The sequence below is a fragment of the Protopterus annectens genome, chromosome 4.part0, assembly GCF_019279795.1.
Source record: "Protopterus annectens isolate FY-2018-M chromosome 4.part0, PAN1.0, whole genome shotgun sequence".
NCBI lineage: Eukaryota > Metazoa > Chordata > Ceratodontiformes > Protopteridae > Protopterus > Protopterus annectens.
In genome coordinates, this window is record NC_056733.1 from 87,808,319 (window position 1) to 87,833,379 (window position 25,061).

The 25,061-nt window shown below is 36.5% G+C and overlaps 1 protein-coding gene across 1 annotated transcript in view; it reads right to left on the reverse strand.

Annotated features, from left to right (window-relative positions):
* The window catches only part of TBCD (tubulin folding cofactor D), a 3,708,267-nt gene that overhangs the window by 938,495 nt on the left and 2,744,711 nt on the right, over window positions 1-25,061 (reverse strand). The window contains exon 23 of the mRNA XM_044068123.1: window positions 4,094-4,125. Coding sequence (XP_043924058.1) covers window positions 4,094-4,125 — 32 coding nt within the window. The remainder of the gene's footprint in view (window positions 1-4,093; window positions 4,126-25,061) is intronic.

Below are 25,061 nucleotides of genomic sequence, written 5' to 3' on the forward strand. Positions count from 1 at the left end.
AACCAGTTTCAATTCTGAACCATAGTTATAAAGCATTTATGTCTATACTAGGAAAAAGAATGGCTATAGTTTTCCCAAAAGTGCCAGATATGTATCAATTTGGTTTTGTGGAGGGAAGGCAAACATTTGCAAGATTGAAAGGATGATGATTCAAAGAAAAATCAGAGTGTAAGAAGATCCCATTACTGTTTGTGGGTCGATGCAGAGGAAACATCTGATAGAGTTTGCTGGAATTTTATGGGTAAGATAATGGTGGTATTTGTGCTACCTGATGGGGTTAATTAACAAAATATATGATGGATCACTGGCAAGACTCCTGGGGGTATGATTCCTTTTTAACGAGCTGTGCTTGAACAGATGAACCAGTAAGGGATGTCCTATTTGTCTTATACTTGATGAAGAAAAGGACTCTCAAATTCAAAGGTTTAAACTGGTATAATACTAATGAAAAACTAGCCCTATTTTCAGATGAAATTATTTTGTATTTGATAAATCCAGAAAAGGATATGTCAGTGCTATGGGACATTTTGAGACAGTTTCAAGTTTGTTCAGGAAATGAAATAAATGAAGATAAAAACACAGTGAATATAGTAGTAAATTATGTTCATACACATGACCAGGTTCAGCAATACCTATATTTATTTGGGAAGGATAATATGAAGAATTTGGGTGCATGGATTAAAAAAACATTCCATTATGGCAGTTAACAATATGTGGTGAGAGGCTAAACAAAAGATAATACAAATCTTGACAAGCTGGAAGCTCTTGAGTATGGATATGGATAATATGGTATAAGCAGTGAAAATGATTCCAGTCCCTTTAATATTATATATGTTTCAATCAAATTTTTATCAACCAGAGGAGAAGCTGTGGACCATAATTAATAAAGAATTGAAGGAATTTATTTGGGAGGGCAAAAATTAAGTAAGTTAAGTTGTTTCTCCCCACAGAGCAAGGTGGTTTAGATTGACCAGATTTGAAGGGATATTTCAGAGCTACATAGTTAAGGGTTCATATACAACACAAGAAGACTAGAAATCAAAGTGGAAAGAAAAGATGTTGAAACGGTGGAGAGGAGGGGTTCACAAAATAAGGAAAAATAGGATTCTGGGTGCAGGTACTTCAAGAGAATAACAACCATCATACAGAATAATGTATTTACAAAGTAGAAGAAAATATTTTAAGAACTAAGAAAACATGGGAATGGAGATTTTATCAGTCAAGATGACTGCAAATAGGGGCACTGAAAACAGGCAAGAAGGAGCTGGAATTTATTGGGGAAGATTAGCAAAAGAGCTAAGGTACTGGGAGCAAATAACCAGGAAAGGAAAAGTCACTGAGTGGAATGAAACCAAGCAGAAGTCCAGACAGTGGAATAGAAACTGATTTCCCCTACAGCAGATTAATAATAAGAGTACAGATACACATAAATGAGTAGGAGAGTGTTTAATGAAAGAGCAGCTATTGATGAGTTTATATTAGAGTCTAAAACAGAATCTGTGGTAAAAATGGATAATTAGTAAGACATATAAAATAATGCATGATAACTACAAAAAAAATCAGTAAGGAGAAGTTAAAAAAAGACTGGGAAATAAGCATGAAAACGCAACATACAAAGAAACAGCGGGAGGATATCTGTATGGCTCCCAAGCGTGCAACAAAATCCAGAAAATTTAGGATTATTTCATGAAAGGATTTGCATAAGTATTTATTTTACTCTAAGTAGATTTCTGAAAGCTTTTTAACAGGTAGACATTAAAGGAATCACAGGCCTAAATCAAATGCCCTATGCTGACCAACTAAAAAACTCCAGCTATACTCTGTCACATATCATCTATTCAGACGCAATCTCTGCTTAACATACAAGACCATGTCAAACCCAGAGTTGTTGGACATGCTGCATTTAAAGAATTCCCAATTCATCAGAACCACATGCTCCAGGGACACAAACCTTGTCATCACAATGAACATATGCTGGAGGGATAGGTTCCTGACCCAGAGACTCCCCATATTCTGGAATAGACTCCCCTTACATGTCAAGCAGAACATCTCCTTGGCCCTCTTCAAAAGCAACCTTGACGACTGGATGGGAGATAGGAAATTTACCCTGAGGATCACGTCAGTCGCCCTGCTAGACAGGGGCCCAGGGAAGCAAATATTGTGGGAAGAAATAGCCAGGGAACTGTTATGGCTAGGCTTGTATTAGGGACGATAGCCTAGTACCAACCTATGAATTGATGGAGGTGCAATGGGAAAGAGATGGGTACCTGAGAACACTGTGTTCCCAAAAAAAAAAAAAAAAAAAAAAAAAATCAAAAGAATAAAAAAAAAATCATTTAATACATTTTAGAAACTTCCTATAGAATAATTCATCAGAAATGATGGGGAAACAAATTATTTTAACTAAGGGAATTATCTTTCTAAGCTTGGATTTAGAAACTGAATTGCCTAGACTCAGTAAGACTCCTAAGTTTAGAGTTGTTAGCTGCAAAATAAAACAATTACTAGAAAATGGAAATCAAAATGAAACCAACCGTAACATAATTACTGAATGTTTAAAGGAAATAAAGTTGAGGTGGGATCTTTAGAAAAGGGGAAGAGCAAACTACATAGAAACAAATGGAATCTGTGGAAACAATGCACAAAGAATAATGCTCGGAAGGAGGAGTGATATTTCAGGAAACATAGGTCTTGAGCAATTTATGTAATGTTAAATTGAACAATAATATTTAAGACAGAAATCATATCTGTATAATGGACAGAAACTCTTTGTAATGGTTTATGCTCTTTTTTAATAATTGAATGTATACTCACATCACTATGCAATATCTCATATTAATAAATGTGTTTAAGAAAAAGAAAGATGCAATATTTAACAAAAAAGAGAGGTAATATAAATAAAATCACTTTTAGGCCTGGACTGTACCCCACTGGCATAATTCTTTCAGATACCAAATCTATATGAAAAAAAGACTTTAAGCCTCCCGTCAATAAAGAAGACAAAAGAGCCAGGGGTTTATATAAAAACTAGAAGGCAAACCCAGGTATAGTATCTTTAACTACCCCTCATTTACAGTGTAAAAACTGCAGCAATTACTATGTTTCTACCTGATGTAAAATCAAGAGTAGTGAACCGGTTTGGGTTTCCATTTCACCTCCTTTAATTTGCCTATAAATAGTAACAAAAACAAACAGTGAATAATGGAATTCAAGAAAGTTAAGGGCAGACATCAGACAGTTCCTATGACAGGTGGGAGGATCAGAATAAGCTGCTGGCTTAGCAGGATCTGCAGCACATCCAGTAGGTAAGAAAACAGCCACACTAGGTGGACCAAGTGATCCTTAGTTAACTTTAAATTACATGTTTCTGTTCTGGAAAACATGTTTATCTAATGAAAATTGTACCAAAGCAATGTGCTTCAAATGGCATAGGTCACAAAGTTAGAGCTTGTTTGACAAGCTGCAAGTGTAATGTAAAATGCTGCATATGGCAAGGAAGCAATGCACCATACAAAGATAAAGGGCACTCCTTTAAATGTTTTTCACAGTTTCAAATTATGTTCAAAAAACAGGTTCAAGGGCAATGCCATATATGAAGTCTATAAAAGTCTCTTTCATAAATTTTACTTGGAAAAAAAAAAAACAATTCTTGACCACACACACTACCTTAGCACATCACACTTGCAGTGAAAGCTGAATACTAATCATAAAGCATGACTTGCACAACAAGTCATTGTTTGTGAAATGTTATTCTAATGTAAACACAGCTTCTTTATTCTTCATTATATATCCTTACTGTTTTACTTAAGTCATGTTTCAGGTCTGGATTGTACCCCTTCTCACAGAGAGGACTATGTCCCTGTATGTAATCAGGTTATTAGGTAGCAGTCCAGTAACAAATGAGTAGTAATGTTTAAATGTTAACTGTGTAATAATACTATCGGTAAGCAAGCAATCATTTCTTTAATAACTTACATTACCACTTACTACAGATCAGAATGCATCCCCCCCTTCCCCAAATTATAAAATAACACACTCAGCATTTTTTCCTTTTATCTTAGAAGAAAAGGCAATGAACATTTTGCAAACTTACCTGCTGGTCTCATTAACTCACCACCCAGTCCCCTAAAATAAAAATAAGTCTGTATTAGTCAGTGTTTTGAAGTTCTCCAACATACAACTAAAAACACAAACGTCTAAGCAGCGAATCTTTACAAAACATTAATGTACTATGTTACCTAATGCAAAAAATTAAGCAGAATATTTTCCAGCTTCATACTTTGTAAATGAAAGTTATATAGTCATCATAAAGATAGCTTTGTGTTGTTAGTTTCCATCCTTCCTTAATGTAGAGGTCTCACATCCAACTTTGGCCACTTCTAAGGTTTGGATACGGTGCTCAAGCTCCTCCCCCTACTAATAATCTCTGTGTAGGCAGCAAGCTACTGTAGATCGAATTTGCCCACCACCAACAGAAAATTTAAAAATATGATGGTATTAGCAGCCAAAACAACTTATCTGAAATAACTCATTACAGTCTTATGACATCTCCAGGCATTTCTGCAGTTACATCCTACTGACACTTTTTGGCATCAAATATTACCTGTTCATATCTGCATTAATGATTTCAAAACCATGCTACATATAGGGTATTAGAAGATGTCATCTTAAAAGTTGCACAATGACAAACAACTATATCAATATCTGATCTATATCTAGTGGAGATAAAGTGATGTTGAATATTATTTATACACTTTATTTGCAATGTAAAAAAATTATAGTTCTCTAAATATCTGAACAATCACGTGGTACAAACAGATCTGCTTAGCCTCATATGAAAGGTCACAGCTGTAAGAAAAAAAATATACTGGTGGTATGTGTGTTGCTGAAATGATTACGGAGATATTGTAAGTTGTTTATACAACATTACAAAATTCATATTAACAGCGTCTATTGTGGATTATAAAATCCAGTTTAAGACACATGCTTGAATGACTGCAACTGTAAAGTTTTCTTTGTGCTGAATAGTTTGCCATTTGCAGTTTGAAGTAACACTTATGGTTCTAGACATATGAACATTTGTTTGAACTGTGAAGCAATAACTTCATGTTTTAAAAGGCTTAGACCATACCCATTAAAAGTTACATGGCCAACTCAAAAGGGCCACATTGGAGGAAATGAATTAACTACTGGCAGCCTATGAAAGGAGAATGAAAGAGAAAAGAAGGACCTTCAGGAACCCATGCAAGGTCAGCTAGAGTCATCCTGGAATGAGAACAAAAGCCAAAAAAAACTGCATACAATAAAAGTAGGGGGATGGTAGGAAGATAGCTGAGGAAGGACGGAAATAGACAACACAGATCTATCATTATGGTGACTAGATAACTTTCATATCTGATGTTATCTTTTGCATCAGTTCTTCAGTGTATGGGACAGTATATGTCCCCAGCTACTTTCTTACATGGGAGGTCTTAAAGAAGGATATTCTTGACCACAGCTGAACAAAAGGAGGCTGGAGATCTGGATTGCATATTCAATTTATAGTATGAGATGAAAATGTGTACCTTGGATCAAGTACCTGCAAGCACATATGTCATCATTTGGTACATTTGAGAAGAAAGCTGTAGATGAAGCCACAGATCTAGTGGAATGAGCTTTTGGGGGTTGAAGGAAGAGACAAGCCTCTTTCTTGATAGAGAAATGAAATACACGATGACAGCCAGCATGAGAAGGCAACTTTGGATACAGCTTTCCCAGTTTAGCAGTAGAGAAGGATAAGGATAATTGGTCAGATCTTCTGAAAGGTTTTGTCCAATGTAAATAAAAGCATAACTGATGAACATCTAGCAAATGCAACTTATAGTCACCTTTGTTCGAAAGTTTGGTAAGAACACTGGAAGGTTTATGGACAGATTAATATATGATTTAGAAGCCACCTTGGGAAGAAAGGAGGGAATGGTTTTCAGGGAGAAACTATCCTTGCGAAAAATTAGGTAATGAGATTTTGGGGATGGGACACACAGCTCAGAAATTCTCCTGGCAGAAGTGATAGCCACAATAGCCACCAGAAATAAAGGCTTCCATGACAAAAAATAAATACATGTCAGCTACACCTTAGCAGCAGGTTCGAATGAAGAACCAGTCAATGCCTGAATAAAATAGTAATATACAAATGAGGAACTGGGTCTCTAAGCTGTGGGTGCAGAATAAAAATTCCTCAAAGGAAAGCCTTGGATAATCTAAGAGATGCTATGGGTAGGTGATTTTCACCCACATGGAAGAAGGATATTGCATCTAATTATACTCTGATGGTGGAATAGTTGGCTCTACCATTGAAAAAGATGGTCAAGGAAGTCCAAAATTGCTGGAAGATGAGCTGAGAAATGTTTGCAATTATCCAAATAAAAGACTTTTTCCATTTGCTCGTGTAAATTTTCCTAGTAGAGGGTTTAGGGGAACAGGACAAAATCTCGACAACTGAAGATGAAAACCTGGACTGTCGAACCATCATTGGAATTGGAGAAACCATGTTGTCAGTTTGAAGGAATGGATTTTCAGGTGAAGTGACAGATAAGTACGAAGATCTGGGTCCGAGCCCAGCACACAGGGAGGGTGAACTAGATGAGGTCAGAGGAAAAGAAACCACATGGAAAAGAAACCACATTTGTCGAGGCCAATAAGGAGTTATGAGAATAACTGTGACCCTCATTGCAGAGCTTTCTTTGGAATTCAGTGACATAGGAGGAAAGATGAAAGAGATGTGGGGGCCGAGACTGCATTAAAGTATTTCTGAGTGATTTCCCCTCTTGGGGAATTAGAAAGAAGAACTAGTTGTATTTGGTGTTGTGTTGAGAGGAGAAGGCATTGCAACAAGGTTGGCTCCGATGGCTGAAATTCTGCTCAGTTACTAATGATTTTAGGGACCACTCATGAAGCTCTACCAGAGCAGGTCTTTCACTTAAAATTTGCTGGTCCCTTTCTCTTTGCCTGTACTCATCTCCAGTATAGCGATGTGAAAACTGGCCTCTGGGACCATGTGCGTTGTACTATTTATCCCAGATAATGCCCTTCCCTACCCCATTTGGGAAGCGTACATGGTCACTGTTGCTTTGGGGGGGGTGAAAGGATGTCCCTGTAGAACAAGCAGAGAGTCTAGCCACCAGTCTGTGTGTGCTCTGCAAATGTTCATTTGTGTCACTCAAAAAGACATGGGCTGATTCTTCGTCTTTTTTTATCAAGATATCCGTTTTTGGCAGATTAAAGGGACAGCAATGGGAGCATCTTTTGCTCCCATTTATGCTGACCTTTTCATGGCATATATTGAAGAACATATAATTTACAACAGTAGCCATAATATCTACCTTCCAGAAATTGATATCTGGAGACGTTACTTGGATGATTGCTGGATGGTGTGGAGGGCCGATGTTGAATATTTAACTGAATTCATCTCATATCTAAATGACAACATATGGGGTTTAAAGTTCACTGTCAATTATCATCTTGACACAATAACTTTTCTTGATGTGTTAATAACAAGACAATCAGATGATACTCTAAGCACACAGGTTTTCAGGAAATATCCTGAATACAACACGGTCCTTCACACATCCAGCTTTCATCCTCCACATATTGCCAAAAATATACCCAAATCACAGTTTATACGTGTGAGGTGCATCTGTTCCAAGGAGGATACCTTTCAAGAACACAGATGTGATCTAACTAACAGATTTCGAGCAAGGGGATATTCTATGGGACATGTTCTGCGGGCCAGCAATTGGGCTAATACCTTATCTAGGCAGGACTTGTTAACATATAAGCTTAGGGATCAGAGGACCACATAGCCGATCAGGTTCTTAACAACATATGCTAGGAATTCAGATGTACTAATCAATAGTGTCCAGAGGAATTGGAATATTTTATTAAGTCTACCAGAATTATCAGACATATTACCGGATAGATGTTCATTCTCATTCCGTAAAGGAAAGAATTTAGCATCATGTTTTAATCATTACAAACACACACATCATGCGAGTAATGTACAGTTTTCACAAACTATCATGACTGGGGAACCTCTAGTTGGGTGTTTCCCCTGTGGTCATTGCAGTAACTGTGACAAAATTGCCAAATCTAAAGAATTCACTAGCAGGAATTGCTCAAGGGTTTATGGCATTCCATTCTTTGCAAATTGTAGCAGTGAATGGCTTGTTTATTTGGCCACATGTATTTGTGGCTCTTTTTATGTTGGCCAGACATCTCGTCCTTTAAGACTATGCATTTCTGAACATGTGAGCAATATTAAAAACAAGAAAATCAATAATGTTTTGTATAAACACACTCTGAAACATCATACTGCTAAATTTTCTTTTATTGTGATTGATTTGCTTAAGGGTATTAAATTTAATAAAACAGGATGGCACTCAATGTTAGATACTAAAGAAAAGAAATGGATTATTAAACTAGGTGCTCTTTTTTCACCTGGACTAAATGAGCAATTTTAAGTGAACCAATGGGATGAGTTCATGATACTATTTAAGTAACATCAGTTGATTTGTGTTTTTTGTCACTGAAGAAGGCTGTGCTTTTTGCCAGCCGAAACCGGTCTGAGTCATTTTGATGCTACTATTACCAATCCATTAATAAAGGATTTTATCGGATCTACATTTGTTTGCTGGCTTCGTTTTGTGGTGTGGATGCTTTTGCTTAAGGTTGCCGTGCAACATTCCCCGTGCAGGAGGCTATTTTTGACTGTTACTGATTCATTTTTTTTTCAAAACAGGTTTATTGTTTTACCATATAAGAGAAATATCATAACAATTTTATACAAGAATTAAAAATAGGTATTATTATAATATTCAACAAAACAACTAAAGTATTTACAAAGACATCCACTACAATCAGATCAATTAATTAAACTAAAATACCGTGCTATTGAAATTAGAATTTAACAAATTTTGTAAATTATCCCATACAATATAATATGATGTTTTTCTAGTTGTTCTCATTCTAATTGTGCTTATTTCCATATGGCACATTATATTCATAACATTTTTAAATTAATTGAACGAAGGAGGTGTATCTGAAATCCAATTTGTAGTTATTATTTTCCTGGCCACTGCTAGGATAGACCATAACAAGGGAAGCTTAATCTTTTTAACACATTGAGGTACAGGTGTGTTGAATAATATAAGAGACTTAGAAATAATGAAATTATCTGTAAAAAGAGCCTGCAAAAATTCATTAATTGACTTCCAGTATTCTTTCAACTTCATACAGTCATAAAACATATGAGCCCAGTCAGCATTAATTTCTACATTGCATCTCTTACATAGATTATCTTTATTATTTATTTTATTCATCATCAAAGGTGTATAAAAAGATCTATGTAAAAATTTCCATGTATAAAGTCTCCAGACAATGGAAGATGTAGTTCTATAAGCAAATTCCAATATATATTGTTTATCTTGTTGAGTTGGTGGGTCCCCATTAATAGAGGTGAAATAATTCCAGTATGAATCTACACTGTAAAAAGTTTCTTGTCTGAAAATTTTATGTATATATGAAAGTTTACCTTTATCAGAAACTTTATGCTGTAAATTTAATATCAAGTAATCAATCAGTTTTGGAATAGATTCTTTAACTGTTATAGACATTAGATCTATTCTATCAATGAGATGTTGTCTAAAGATCTGAACCTCTAACCAGCAAGTTTCTCTTAGATCAAATTCTTGTTTTAAGAAATCTAGATTTTAACTTTATTATCAGATATCAGCTGATACCAGTACTTTAGATCATTATCTATAGCTAAATGAGCTCCTTCAGAAGTAGATGTCATAAGCATACCCTGAGTATACATTATAGGAATACAATCAAATTCCATTCCCTATACTTAGGGTGCATGAATATAAAGTTACGATAACTAATAATAATATTTAATGGGTAACAAACCATATGTTTAGGTGTAATAGGTGAAGTACAAAATTCCTTTAGCAACCACAACATGGAGTTATTTACAATCATATTTTTATGTGTTAAGGAGATTTTCATGAAGTGCATACTAATTAGCTCCCAATAATCTTTCCATTTTATGATATATGACTGATCTATTAATAAAGTAATAACTTTTATAATAGAAGAGATAATATATAAATTAAAGTCTGGAAAAGAAATACCCCTTGAGACCAGCTATTAGTATGTTTCTTTAATGCAATCCTAGGTCTATTAGGTGCCCATAAGAAATTTAACATTAGTGTATTCAGTTTCTTGATAATTATTTTTGTAGGTGAAAGTATTATTGATTGTATTAAGTATAAAATCTTGGGGAATATTATCATTTTAATAATTGTAAGTCTCTCCTCCATAGTAAAAACATATTATTCCAGGTATTAAAAAGATTTTGTATATTAAGAAAACAGGTATTATAGTTATTATATATAATAGATTTAATATCTTTAGATAGTAGTATACCTAAATAAGTTATCTGACCTGAATTGGGTACATATTTAGTAAAATCACTAATGAGAATATTTTTTCGTGTATATATAGGTAGTATTTTAGTTTTTTCTTCATTGAATATTAAACCAGAAATACTTTTAAAATTCATCATTTTATCAAATAAAGACTGCATAGAAGAATTAGATCCTGCTGATGTAATTAGAACATCATCTGCAAAAAGTTGAATTTTTGATGTTGTATTCTCGTCTATTTCAAAACCCTCTATGTCAGTACTGTTTCTAATCAAATTAGCCCAAGGCTCCATTACTAAAGTGAATAATAATGGAGAAAGTGGACATCCTTGCTTTGTACCTTTAAGAATGGGTATTTTTGTGAAACATAATGCTCCTACCTTAATATAAGCCAGCTGCCTTTGTATAAATGCTCAATTAAATTTACAAATGCATCAGAGAAGTTTGTGCATTTCAGTAAGGTAAACAGATAGTCCCAACTTACTGAATCAAATGCCGAACCTATATCAAGACTAATAAGTGTTAAATCTTTCTTTTTCCTATTTGCAAAATCAATTAATGTTAAAGTTCTTCTTATATTATCAAAAGTATTTCTATTTACAATGAAGCCCATCTGATCTATATCTATAATGCCGGGATGATTGTCTTCAATCTATCAGCAAAAATACTCATAAACATTTTATAATCAACATTAAGTAATGAGATGGGTCGATATGAAGAACATCTAGTTGGATCTTTATTAGGTTTTAAAATGGGTGAAATAAATGTATATTGCCAAGATGGGGGGGTTATTAACTCAGTTTGGGCCAAAATAAAAACCTTATGTATTAATGAATATGTAGTTTTAGAAAGGATTTTATATATCTCTGGTATAATACCATCATTATCCGGTGCTTTGTTTGATTTAAGCTTATTTATTTGTGTAATAACTTCTGTATATGAAATACTCTTGTCCAATAGTTTAATCTGTTGTTTATTAAGCTTTTTATTCATGTTTGTGGTTATAAACTCCTTTATTTTATCTTTAGGTTCCATGTTAATGTTGTTATGGTTAATCTTGTGAAAGTGATTTCTAAATTCATCCAGTATTTCTGGTATACTAGAAACATTCTTCTTTTCCTTAGAGAAAATATTTATTTGATATGGTTTTGTTTATTCAATCTTTTTGTTTTATTTTTAAGTCTATGTAAGTATTTGGGGCTTATTGAATAAGACAAAAACTTGTATTTCTCTAAAGTTATTTTAACTTTATGAGTTAAAATTTCTTTGTATTTCTCATTTAGTTTGTTTATTTCTTCAATAACTTTCTTGTCCATAATATTTTCTTTATTATTATGTTTATAAGAGTCTAATTTACTTTGAATATCTAACAATTCCTTATCCCAAGATTTCCTTTTATTATTATACCATCTGATACTTTGTCCATATAGATATGATTTTAAGGCATCCCAAACAAAGACAATGGAGACTTCAGGAGTATTATTTATGTCTAGAAAATGTTGTACTTCTGAAAGTATATATTCTTTATAGTCTTTTAGCTGAGTTAAGTATGCTGGTATCCTTTTGATCTGAACACTATGAGTATTTTTATCATGAATTCAAAACAATTGAGTTATGATCAGATATAGGACATGAAATGATTTTGGAATTAATTAAATCTGTTACCATCTGGTTAGAAATAAAGACCCTATCTATTTTTGAATAAGTTTTGTATCTGTTAGAAAAAAGGTGTATGGTAATGATTTTGAATCTATCTGATTATTAATATCATTCAAATGATAAGAATTAGCAAAATCATTTAAATGTTTTGCATTAGATGTAATTCTTCTTTTCCTTATAGTGGTAGTATCACTTTCATGTAGTATACAATTAAAATCACCAGCTAAAATAATATCCCTATAGAGAATGATATGATCTTATCAATATGATGTTTCACTGTATTAATACCAATTCCAGGTATCCAATATACATTAATTAAAGTGTAAGTCTTCCCATTAATTTGTATTGTAACCATACAAAACATTCCTTTGTCATCCTGAAAAGACTTAATGGTTTTAGGAATGGGCATACCTTTATTCCATAAAATAGCCACTCCTCTTTTTTTCTGAGTGTGCTCTGAACTAACCAATACTGTATACTTATTAGTGGCTAGTTTATCAATATCTTTTTCAAGAGATGGGTTTCTTGCAGGAAGACTAGATTGGCCTTGTGTAAATTAATGTATCTTATTAGGCTTGCCCTTTTACACGGATTATTCAATCCATTAATGTTTAAAGAAATTCCTTTTAAAGATGTCATTTGGCATTTTTAAAACTCAAGAATCTTATGATCGAAATAACAAATAACAAAATAAATAATGTTACATCTCCTCTTTTAGGTGTACCTTTAAATATAGCTGTATTTATTAAATCTCTTATGGGATTTTGTATAGGATTCAATTTTGTTTGTAGTGACAATGAGTATACACAATATATTGTGGATGTCAAAACTATATACATATAACAATGAACAAGTGAAAATAATGTAAGGATTAAACCTTGCATCCAGCCTGGAGTTGAAAACTCCAACTTAGAGTAGTATTTACTACTCAAGTTAACCCCCTACCCGAAGCAGCAGTACCTCAGCTACCACCTTATCAATTTAATACTAGTTATATTTAACTGAGGTTAACAGTTTTCAATTCAATTATCTATCAAGACAAAACTACACATTTGGTAAAACAGCATCATATAAACTAAAATAAACTTTTTTTTTTTTTTTTAAAACTGTTCATACTACTATATAGATCTATGTAATATATAACACTTGTATTCAAATAGCATTCAAATAATCTTGATGTTAGAAATCAAGAGGAGAGAAAATTAGGTTCTAACATTCATTTAAATCAAAAACTTTGGCTAATATGATTCAGACATTACATATATTAAGATGCATCTATTTTCTGTCATGTGAATACTATTAACAGCTTCCAAAAAAAAATCTTGAATTGTTTGTATATGAGCATTTACTTAAACTCATTATTGTCAATAGAGTAAAATATTGTATTCATAAAAATTATTATAAATCATATTGCATAGTTATGCAAATTCTCAGAAACACTTGCATTATTAAAAAAAAAAGCCATCACACACACAGACACACACACACATACATACATACATACACACACACACACATATATATATATATATATATATATATATATATATATATATATATATCTGATCTCACTGAGTTATGTCCTTGTTGAGCACTATCCTACTTGCTGTTCCTAGAATAAATCTGTCTGCTTTATAGAAAATAATGCACAGCAAACACATTTTAGTAACCAGATTTTACAATCATGCTAACCTACTGCTTTAAAATATATCACATGACATTTCTTCCAGAATAGAATTATAAAATTGTTTATGCTTGTCAATCAGATGAATTAAACGAATTATAATAAAGTATATGTTTGGAACAGAAGTTTTTAACACAGATTATTATGCTGCTGTTAAGTAGATTTTCAAAAACATTTAAATAAATGTTTCATTTTCTATGCCTTCTAAAATAAGACATTTACTTACTACAAGAAACTACATCATTTAAACTCATTATAACTGACATTTTATGAATAGAGTATTTTTCCTGAATCTGTGGTGTGTCAGTATGATAACTAGGTCAGAGGTTATACTAACTGCTTTCAGTTTCTCTGTGAGAATTCTGTGAGTTGAAGCTTTTGAAGTAGTTCATGGACACTGTGCATGAGACAGCCCACATCCCAGATTGTCTCCCTTAACATTTTGGCGGGAAACTTATTAAAACTTGTGGCAAACATTCATTTTGTCAATAGAGTAAAATATTGTATTCATAGAAATTATTATAAATCATATTGGATAGTTATGCAGATTCTCAGAAACACTTGCATTATTATATAAAAAAAAAAAGCCATCACACTCACACATACACACACACACACACACACACATATATATATATCTGATCTCACTGAGTTGTGTCTTTGTTGAGCACTATCCTACTTGCTGTCCCTAGAATAAATCTGTCTGCTTTATACAAAATAATGCACAGCAAACACATTTTAGTAACCAGATTTTACAGTCATGCTAACCTACTGCTTTAAAATATATCACATGACATTTCTTCCAGAATAGAGTTATAAGATTATTTATGCTTGTCAATCAGATGAATTAAATGAGTTATAGTAAAGTATATGTTTGGAACACAAATTTTTAACACAGATTATTATGCTGCTGTTAAGTAGATTTTCAAAAACATTTAAATAAATGTTTCATTTTCTATGCCTTCTAAAATAAGACATTTACTTACTACAAGAAACTACATCATTTAGACTCATTATAACTGGCATATTTTATGAATAGAGTATTTTTCCTGAATCTGTGGTGTGTCAGTGTGATAACTATGTCAAAGGTTATACTAACTGCTTTCAGTTTCTCTGTGAGAATTCTGTGAGTTGAAGCTTTTGAAGTAGTTCATGGACACTGTGCATGAGACAGCCCACATCTCAGATTGTCTCTCTTAACATTTTGGCGGAAACTTATTAAAAACTAGTGACAAACATTCATTTAGTAGTGTAAATGCATGTAAACATGACAAAACCTTCACAATGTATTCCACAGACCATTACAGCCTCTTACTTCTTTTCAGAAAGAGAAACAAATTGAATCACAGCTTGCCATTAAATCTTCAGATATTTTGACTGGTTATGAAACAAAACATTATAACTGACATATTTTATGAATAGAGTATTTTCCTGAATCTGTGGTGTGTCAGTGTGATAACTATGTCAAAGGTTATACTAACTGCTTTCAGTTTCTCTGTGAGAATTCTGTGAGCTGAAGCTTCTGAAGTAACTCATGAACACTGTGCATGAGACAGCTCACATCTCAGATTGTCTCTCTTAACATTTTGGTGGGAAACTTATTAAAAACTAGTGACAAACATTCATTTAGCAGTGTAAATGCATCTAAACATGACAAAACCTTCACAATGTATTCCACAGATCATTACAGCCTCTATGTAAGTGAAATTAAGCCCAAAATTACCAACAAGCAATAAAACTCAACATTCTTCTCCCAACTCAATTTTCATACAAATCCTATTATTCACTGTGCCCACACAATCAAAAGCATTTCTATATATTAATAAAGAAAAAAAAAAGAGAGTAGAAAATAAAAGGGAGTGAGGCAGAAATAAAAAAATGTAAGAGAAAGCTGTAAGAAGTATATACAATAGAATGTTACTTACTGTTTATATTAATATAGTTAAAAATAAAACATATTATTTACTCTTATTTAGTTCTGATTATTATTAGTTAAAGCATAACAGATTATTTAAAAACAGGCATAAGCAGTATAATCAAGAAAGTATAATTAGAAATAGCATTTGAAGAACTTATAAAAACTTTTACAATGAATAAATATGTTATTATTCTATTAATGATATTTTCATTACTGTTCTCTCCCTGCCCTCCCCCACCCTTTACCCACTACATAATCTAAATAGAATGTCATTGTTTAAACAAAGAAAATAATAAAAGGAGAAGGAAAAAAAGGTAAAGATAAAAAAATGTATCAAATTACTAACCTTACTTCTTTTCAGAAAGAGAAACAAATTGAATCACAGCTTGCCATTAAATCTTCAGGTGTTTTGACTGGTTATGAAACAAAACATTTCTTTGCACATAGAGAATAACTTTGATTAAATCTTTTCCAAAATATTTGTGGCTTTCTGGAAATGCAGGAACTATATTCAAAAAGATTAATAATGAACTAAAATGATGAGAGAGAAAAAAAAACATATAACAAATCATTTGTTTTTTAGTCTCTTCTTCTTCTCTGAAGTCTTCAACAAAGCTTCAGTTGCCAATCTCTTTAATGAAGAACTAGCCCATTCCATTTCTTCTATTTTATCCAAAATCATTTTTTCTTTGACAAACAGTAAAGCAGAGTCTAAATCATCGAAAACCTTAGGACCATCAGGAAGGAAGATTTTAAGCTTGGCAGGAAACAGAAGGTATGTTTTAAACTGTGCTTTTTTAAGCTCCCTTATTAGAGGCAGAAAAACTTTTCTTTTAGCTATTACCATGGAAGAATAGTCATTGTCAAAACGCACAGTTGTCTCATTAATCTTAACAGGAGCTTTAGCCCAAGCAGATTTAACAAAAACAAAGACCACACCGGTACTACGGAAAATAGACCCAGCTATCGCAATGGATAAAAATAAATGCAAATAACAAACACCACCATGCGCTGGGTCTGACTGCTAATAAATTGTAGATTCCTCAAGCACTGAAATGCAGGAAATCAGTTCAAAACAGTTCAAAACACGATCACCAACTGTAGTATAAAATCCAAGCAGTTTATTGGTATAAAACTGTATTTACATATACCATCATCAAAAATATCAAAAACATCATCAAAAACATTAAGGTCTAAAACATCTCCTTTTCCTTAACACAGGGGTTATATTGACCTTATCATTGAGTCCTGGGAACTTATCTGCCCTACATCTGATGATCCATTGTGTCTCTCTCTCTAAGGTATGGTTGATAATGTCCCCCCCTCTCTTACTAGGACATACTACCTCTATAACACAGAATGAGAAAGTATGCTGTGGGCCAGTGACTATAACATGTCTGGCTAAGGCATTCGTGGTGTTAGCTGTCCTAATCTGATATATATGTTCCCTCACCCGCTCCCTCAAAGTCCTATTGGTTTTGCCTATATAGAACGAGGTGCAGGCGGAGCACCTAGCCAAATAGATTACATTAGAGTCTAAGCAATTGGTACCTGTAGAAAACTTAAACTCATAATTAGTAACAGGATGGGTGAACGAAACCCTAGTATCTATAAACCCACACTGGTTACAACTACCACATGGGTGTGTATTCCATGTTGATCCATTCATACGTCCTAAAACTGGTGAGACAGGCCTATGACATAGCATACTCTTGAGGTTGGGTTTATTCTTATAACTGATGGAAGGTTTCAAACCCACAATTCCCTTAACCACAGGATCCAGAGTCAAGATCTCCCATCTATCTTCCATAAACCTCCTAATAAACCTGGCATCCTTAGTGTAAAAAAGGGGGGCTCTAACGATACCTTGTGGGAGCCCATTACCTATAGGTTCAACATCATCGGCTACCCCTAGATCTGAAAAATAGGGTCTGGCCACAGTACTACGAATCTAATCCACCTCTGTTTTCATCCTACTAAAAGTACCCGAGTCATAACCTCGGGACAGGAACATCTCTCCCATTTTCTTTAACTCTCGGGAGTAACCCATATCAGAGGGATTCAACCTTGAAGCCCTCATGATTTATCCTTTCATGACATTTTCAAACACATAGGTAGGATGCATACTACTCCTATGAAGGAGTGCATTCCGATAGCATGGTTTCCTATGTATAGAAGTATTAATCAGTCCACTTGGCAGTCTACGAATATCCACATCTAAAAAAGAGATAACATCCTCTGAATAGCCAAGTGTAAACTTCAAAAATCCAGTAGAATGGTCAACATTATGAACAAACAACAACAGTTCCTCTAGAGAACCACCCCAAACGAGGAAGAGGTCATCTACAAACCTCCTGTAAAACTTCACATGATCTCTAAAACCACTAGAACCAAACAAATACTGATCCTCCCACTCTGCCATAACTATGTTGGCGTAGCTATTGGCACATGAAGTGCCCATAGCTACGCCATCGTTCTGCAGGTACATATCCTCACCAAACATAAACACATTATTGGTGAGTACAGTTTCCAAGAACAAAGATAGTAAGTCTATAAACCTGTTTGTGTAACTAGAGTTCTTGTGTAAGTGGTTAAGATAGAACTGGACCCCTGCCTCGTTGGGTATAATGGTAAACAAACTCACCACATCGAGCGTTACCATTAGAAACTTATTATTAGGTTCCACATCCTTCATAAAATCATACAAATCTATCAGAAACTGTTTGCTATCTTTAAGAATATGGACACACTTGTCTACCAGTGGTCTAGAGTAGTATTCTATGTAAATGGACATCGGTTCGGTTAACCATCCCTGCCCTGAGACAATAGGTCTCATTGGCGGTGGATCCATAGACTTATGTACCTTGGGTAGCCCTTGTATTATAGGTATACGTGGATTCTTCACCTTCAAATAGTTAAGGTGAAGAATCCACGTATACCTATAATTTTCATTTCCAGAAACAGTGCAGTCTAGATGAGGTGATAGTAGTGCTATACACTTAGTAAACACCTGGGGGACTGTGGTGAGACCAAAGGGCACAACTCTGAACTGAAAATGACTGGCTTCCAGCTGGAAGAGAAGGTATGTCCTCGAATGTCTGTCCATCTTTATGAGGTACTATATGCATCCTGAAAATCTTTCAAGCACATCCAGTAATTCTTCCTCAGTAAGGGAAGAAATGACTGAACTATAACCATACAGAATTTTGATTGCTTCACAAACTTATTCAAATAGCTCAGGTCCAAAAATTGGCCTTAGGTCCTAGTTTTTCTTTGTCAACAAATAGAATCTTGAGTAAATTTTGGATCTGCACTGGTCTGGAGGGACCTCTTGGATGACTTGATTTCTTAGAACCCTCCTTATTTCTGAAGCAGCTTCTTCACTTTCTGAGAGTGGATCATCAGAAATTCTTTTCGGGCATGAAGGAAGGGAATGAAATAGCCTCTGGTAAATGACCTTCTGCACCCATATGTCTTACGTGATGGATGTTCGGGTTGATGGGTATAGGGATAGGTGCATATCCCCCCCCTCCAACCATCTCCAGAGTGTGACAGTCAGCAACCATTCAGGAGCACTGGAAAGGCTCCACTGAAAATGACCTCCGAAGCCCTGGATTTGTGGGCCACGTCTGACCCTTGGGCAACGTCCACCTTTGTCTTGTAGAGCTCCTTCTCCAGAAGTATCAAATGGAAAGCCCTGGGATTAAAAAAAAAAAAAAACAAATTCTCCCCCTTCTGATTTCTGCAGAAGATCCTTGAGGGGTAGAGAATTTGATCCATATGGCAAATAGACTTTTACCACCCTTCTCACTACATGAGATAGTCTCCTTAACTGTGGGACCAAAGAGTCGATCCATCATATTGGGTTTGATGAAGGATATGTTGAAATGTTCCATAAAGTTGCATAGCCACATCCAGCCATGCCTTCTTATTGAAACACCTATACAAGCTGCTCTAGATGCACCATCTGTGGCACTGGAGATAAGTTAAACAGAGGCATTGGACAGAGACTGTAGGGTAGCCACCTGTGAATCAATGGATTTTCTTTGATCCACACACAAGGTCCCTGGGAGAGATTTGGCAATTTTCTTTGTGAAATCCTTCTGGAAATGAATAATATGAGACAAATAATTATGTGCTCTAACTAGAAAAGTAGATGAGGTATACATACACACACTTCTCAAATATATCCATAGGTTCATACTAGGCTATCTGCCCTAGGGCATTTATAAGCCTAGCCAGAGTGTGTTTGGCTTTCGCCACCCATTTTAAATTAATTTTGCTATGCCCTTTTTCGAGGTTAGTATACTGTGCCTCTGTCTAACAGTGACACAGAAGTGATACCTAAGGTAAACCTATGATCTCCCATCCACTCATCAAGATTCCTCTTGAAGAGAGTCAATGAGGGACTCTGCCTAACCTGGACTGGGATTTTATTCCAGAGTGAAGGGAGCCTCTGGGTTATGAATCTGTCCCTCCAGCATGTCCTATTTATTTCAGTGCTGAGGTTCAAGTCTCTCAAGCGCTTAGCTCAATGGGATTTGGATTTTCTGAGGTGCAGCATGTCCATTAATTCCGGGTTGGACATGGCTTTATACGTCAGGCACAGATCGCCTCTGAGCAGGCGGTATGCCACTGAGTAGATCCGGAGTTTCTTTAACCGGGCAGCATATGGCATCTGTTTGAGCCCTTTGATCCTCTTGGTTAGGTACTTTTGGGGTCTTTCCAGTTGCTGCAGATGTCTGGTAAGGTACATCCCAAAAGGGACATTGTACTCAATTATGGGCCTGATGAGGGATGAGTAAAGAGGCACGATGACCTCCCCTGATCTAGATGTGAATACCTTCATGATTAGGTGGGCTATATAAAATGTTTTTCTAACCACTTTGGCCACGTGGTTGTCAAATGAGAGATTGCTATCAACTTGGGTCCCCAGGTCCCTAATTACTTCTTCTGTACTTAATGGATTACCACCTATGTGGTAATTTGTGGGCACTTTGTTTTTGCCAAAGGGGATGACTATACACTTTTTGGCGTTTAGCTTGAGGCCATGGCTCTGGCACCAGATGTCTGTTTCTATGAGGCCCTTTTGGAGGATGCTTGTGTCGGCTGGCGAGTCGATTATGGCGCCCAGTTTGCAGTCATCTGCGAACTTGGTCAGCCACAGTCCTTCCATGTTGGCCTGTACCACCGAGAAATATATACCGAACAAGAGAGGTCCCAGGACTGAGCCTTGTGGGACGCCACTTGTAACTGGTTTGGAGTCTGACATGGCTCCAGCAATTCTAACCATGTGGGTTCTGTCCTTGAACCAGTTTGCAATCCATCTAGTGACATAGGGGTTTATATTTAAGCTGGTGAGCTTATCTATAATGCCCGAGTGGGGTATTGTATCGAAGGCTTTTGCGAGGTCCAGGTAGGCTGTGTGGACCACCTTCCCCTCAATGGCCTTGGTGACTGTTTCAAAGAAATTGACCAGGTTTAAGAGGCAGGATCTGCCCTTAACAAAGCCGAACTGGGTAGGATCCAGTGTCTGTTGGTCCCCAATATCTTTATTTATGAGGTCCATGATGATCCTTTCCATAGCTTTGCAGACCAAGCTAGTCAGGCTTATGGGGCAATAGTTTCCAGGATCCGTTGAGGCACCACCTTTGTGGAGAGGGACCACTGTTGCTGTACGCCACTCTTTAGGTACATATCCTGTAGTAAGGCTGAGATTGAACAGTAGTTTTATGTTTGGGTTTAGCTCTTCTTTGAGTTCATGTAGGACGCAGCCCGGGACACCGTCTGGTCCCATTGATGCTGTGTTTTTTGCTTTGGAGAGGGTGGCTCTTACCTGAGCATCTGAGATGTCAGGGGGGCAGCACTCTGCTGGGATAGATATTTGCCCTTTGGTGGGGAGGGGGTGAGAAGTTTGCGCTGAACGTGTCAGCTAGGATGTTGGCAATGTCTGTGGGTTCGTGTATTTTTGTCATTTTGGACTTATTCTGAGCATATCTGAGAATTCCCACCCAGGTTCCTAACATAAGTAAAGAAAGCCTTGTGATTATCCTTAGTGTCCTGTGCAATTTTTCTCTCGAAGCTGGCCTTAGACGATTTTATGAGTGCCCGTAGTTTTTTGCTAATACTTATCAGAGATGCCTTCCCTTTTTGGGATTTTGCTCTATCATGTAGTAGCTTCCTCCTTCTATTGTACAGTTTGTTTATGGCTGGGGTCCACCAGACAGGATGTCTGCCTTTGAAGGACTGGGTCTTGGTTTTATTTGGGATTGCATGATCCATGCATTCCTGAAGGTGTTCACAGAATGCATTTATAAAGGATTCTGCGGTCTGGGCCGTATTTTCCACAGGCACGGGGGCTTTGAAGGATTCCACCTTGGTTTTGAGGAGTGTGAAATTTGCTTTGGTGGGGTCGGGATGTGCATATCCAGTGAGAATAGTTTATGGTCTGATCTTACCAGTGAGGGATACACTTCTGGTCTGGAGCATAGAGTCCCCATGTTGGTGATGATCAGGTCCAGTATGTTTTCCCCTCTTGTGGGAGTGGTAACAAGTTGTTCCATAGCATTTGAGTTTATAAATTCTAGGAACCTTTGGGCTAGGGTGTTGGAGCTAGAGTAATGCTCCCAGTTTATGTTTGGGTAGTTGAAGTCGCCCAATATAATGGTGTTTGGAGAGACCTTCATATTTTCCAGTATTCTCAGGAAAGCCGAGTGAGGTTCCTGGGTTTGGGAGGGTGGTCTGTAGCAGGCTATAAACTGGAAGGCAGTTTTACCCACTGTTAGTTGCACATGGATAGTCTCTGATGCTTTGTGCTGTGCCACCAACCTGGAGGTGTGGGTATCTTTGACGAATACTGATACTCCCCCTCCTTTTGTGGTTCGGTCCAAGTTTTGGGGCCGAAAAGCATGGTATGAGGTATAACCTGGTAGTGCTGGGGTGCTCTCGTTTCTGTTACTGCACAGATATCGATGTTCTCCATGCTAAGGAGAGTTTCGAGTGCGTGCATCTTGAGGTTTAGATTTCTGGTGTTGAGTAGCATTACTCTTAGTTTCTTATCCCTTGCGATACCTATGGAGGTGGGTTTGTCTTTTGAGCCTTGCCTAAAAAAGGCACTATGGGGGTAGCAGGAGCCTTTGCCAATGTCCGAAAGCCCAGGGGTGACAGGTGCAAGCCGACCCTAGCGAAGCATCGTGACTTGTCGAACATGTCATCCCAGGCTGACAGGCATTGGATCCCCTTTGAATGACACTAATACTTAAGCCAGTTGTTGAAATTGATCATCTTGTCTTCATATTGTGGCATCATTCTTGGTGAGGGTAAGATGCTACTCAAGGTCAGGGTCATAACCGCCTGGGCTACATGCTCAGAGAGCTCCTCTATGTCTCTTTTCATGTAGTCCAGGGAGGTACGTCTCAGGTCATTCACACCAGCATGGACAATGACTGAGTCATATTTGTACTTGCCCTGGAGTAACCTGAGTGCTTGTGTTATGTGGCGGATCCTAGCGCCCGACAGGCAGCTCACCGTGACCTTCTCCTTGTTCAGCCTGGTGAACGGGATGTCAGTGTGCCTAACGATAGAGTCACCTATTACAAGTGTATCAGGTGAGTTGTTTAGCCTTAAGGGCTGTGACTGTTCTGCACACTGGCTTTGTGAGCTATGTGTTGCACGTGTTTTGTTTTGGGGTAGCGGTTGCTTGGGTGTCTGCTTTGGAGGTCTCTGCTGCTTACGCAGATTTTTATTTAGAGCCTCCAAGTATGTTTTAGTGTGTTTATGTGTTTGATTTGCTGTCGTGGTAGGTCTATGTGAGACTGGAATTGTAGTGAGTGTGGTTTCCTTCTCCTCCTGACTGGTTACACCAGTACTGAGTTGAGAGAGCTTAGCCTCCAGTTTGGCTATATGGTTGCATCTCTCACATGTGTTGGAATTTGTTGGGAGGAGGAGAGGGTTGTCTGTGTACATGAGGCAGTTGTAACATTGCCTCAAGATTCCCAGATTCACCAGCTGGACCGGAGAGGAGATTGACAACTGACCTTTGGACATGCTAGAATAGTATTGGGAACTCCTTTATAATTGAAAATAAAGGGCCAATGGGGAACAGGGTACTCAAGGGGGAGTTTGTGAGGGTGTAGTGCTTTTAATTTTTTAGTGCTGACTTATATAATTGCTTTAGTGAGCAAGTGCCAGGTAACTTAAATGCAATGTGTTACAGGTAACTTAAATGCAAAAACGACAAACAGTAACTTTCTTTCAAGTGAAACAAGGAAATAAGTACAGTAAGCAATGCAGATATCACTAGGGATCCACAGAAGCTCTGAAAAGCCGCGTTTTAGGTGGAATTAGCGTTTCAGAGAAATAACAAGCAAACAAACAACAAGCATACAAACAAAGCTAGATTCAGCAGGCCTGGATCTAGTCTATGCTACAGCAAACAAGGTGTACCAATTTCAGTATGAAGCAGTTCAAATATGCAGGCACTATTAGCCTTTAACCAGAAATTCCCAGCTCAGAAGGGCAGAGTCCAGCCTCTCCTCCCACAAGAGTGCAGACCACGAACCCTCTTAATGTAAAATAACTGGCTTGAAGCCCAAGTGCTTAAACCAGAATTAATACACTTTTAGAATAACAGACACTGAGCCCTCAATCAGCAGTTCCCAACTTAGAAGGATGTAAGCTACCTGTTTTGCCACTACAGTGCAGACCACAAACCTTCTTAATGCAAAACAACTGGTCTGAAGCCCAAGTGCTTAAACTAAAAGGCTTAGAATGAGTTACACCAAGCAGTAATAAATACAACTGAGTACTTTTAAGATGACGCAAAAGCAAAATAAAGTAGGAAGAAACACAAATACAGTAAAAGCAGATAAAATTTTTTTTTTTTTTGAGTGAGCAAATGAGATGGGCCCAGGAGTTACAGGACAGAAACAAGTGCAAATGCAGGCTTTCAAATCAGAAAGCTGAGAGAGATGGAAGACCGCCCAAATGGCCAATAACTACAAATTCTGGGCCAGAACCACTCCTTATGTGGTAGACAGGTTACCTAATGCTTACCACTCCCACTGATAAGCTAGAAGGCTTCCCTCCAACACAGAAAGGCTTGGGGGACTCAGAAGCTTACAAACAGTCCTGGATACAGCAAATCTGTATCTGGAACACTAATTACAGGAAAGGTAGGAAACAGGCTTACAAGTTACCAGTGCATGTGATTCTTTATTTGGCAGATAGACTTTCTTCTGAAAGTTCCTTCTTAGTGACTGTAACCATGCCATGGACTCTACCACTGGTCCCTTGTTTCAATAGGGACAATCCTTGGGAGCAACCAAAAATCTGTTGG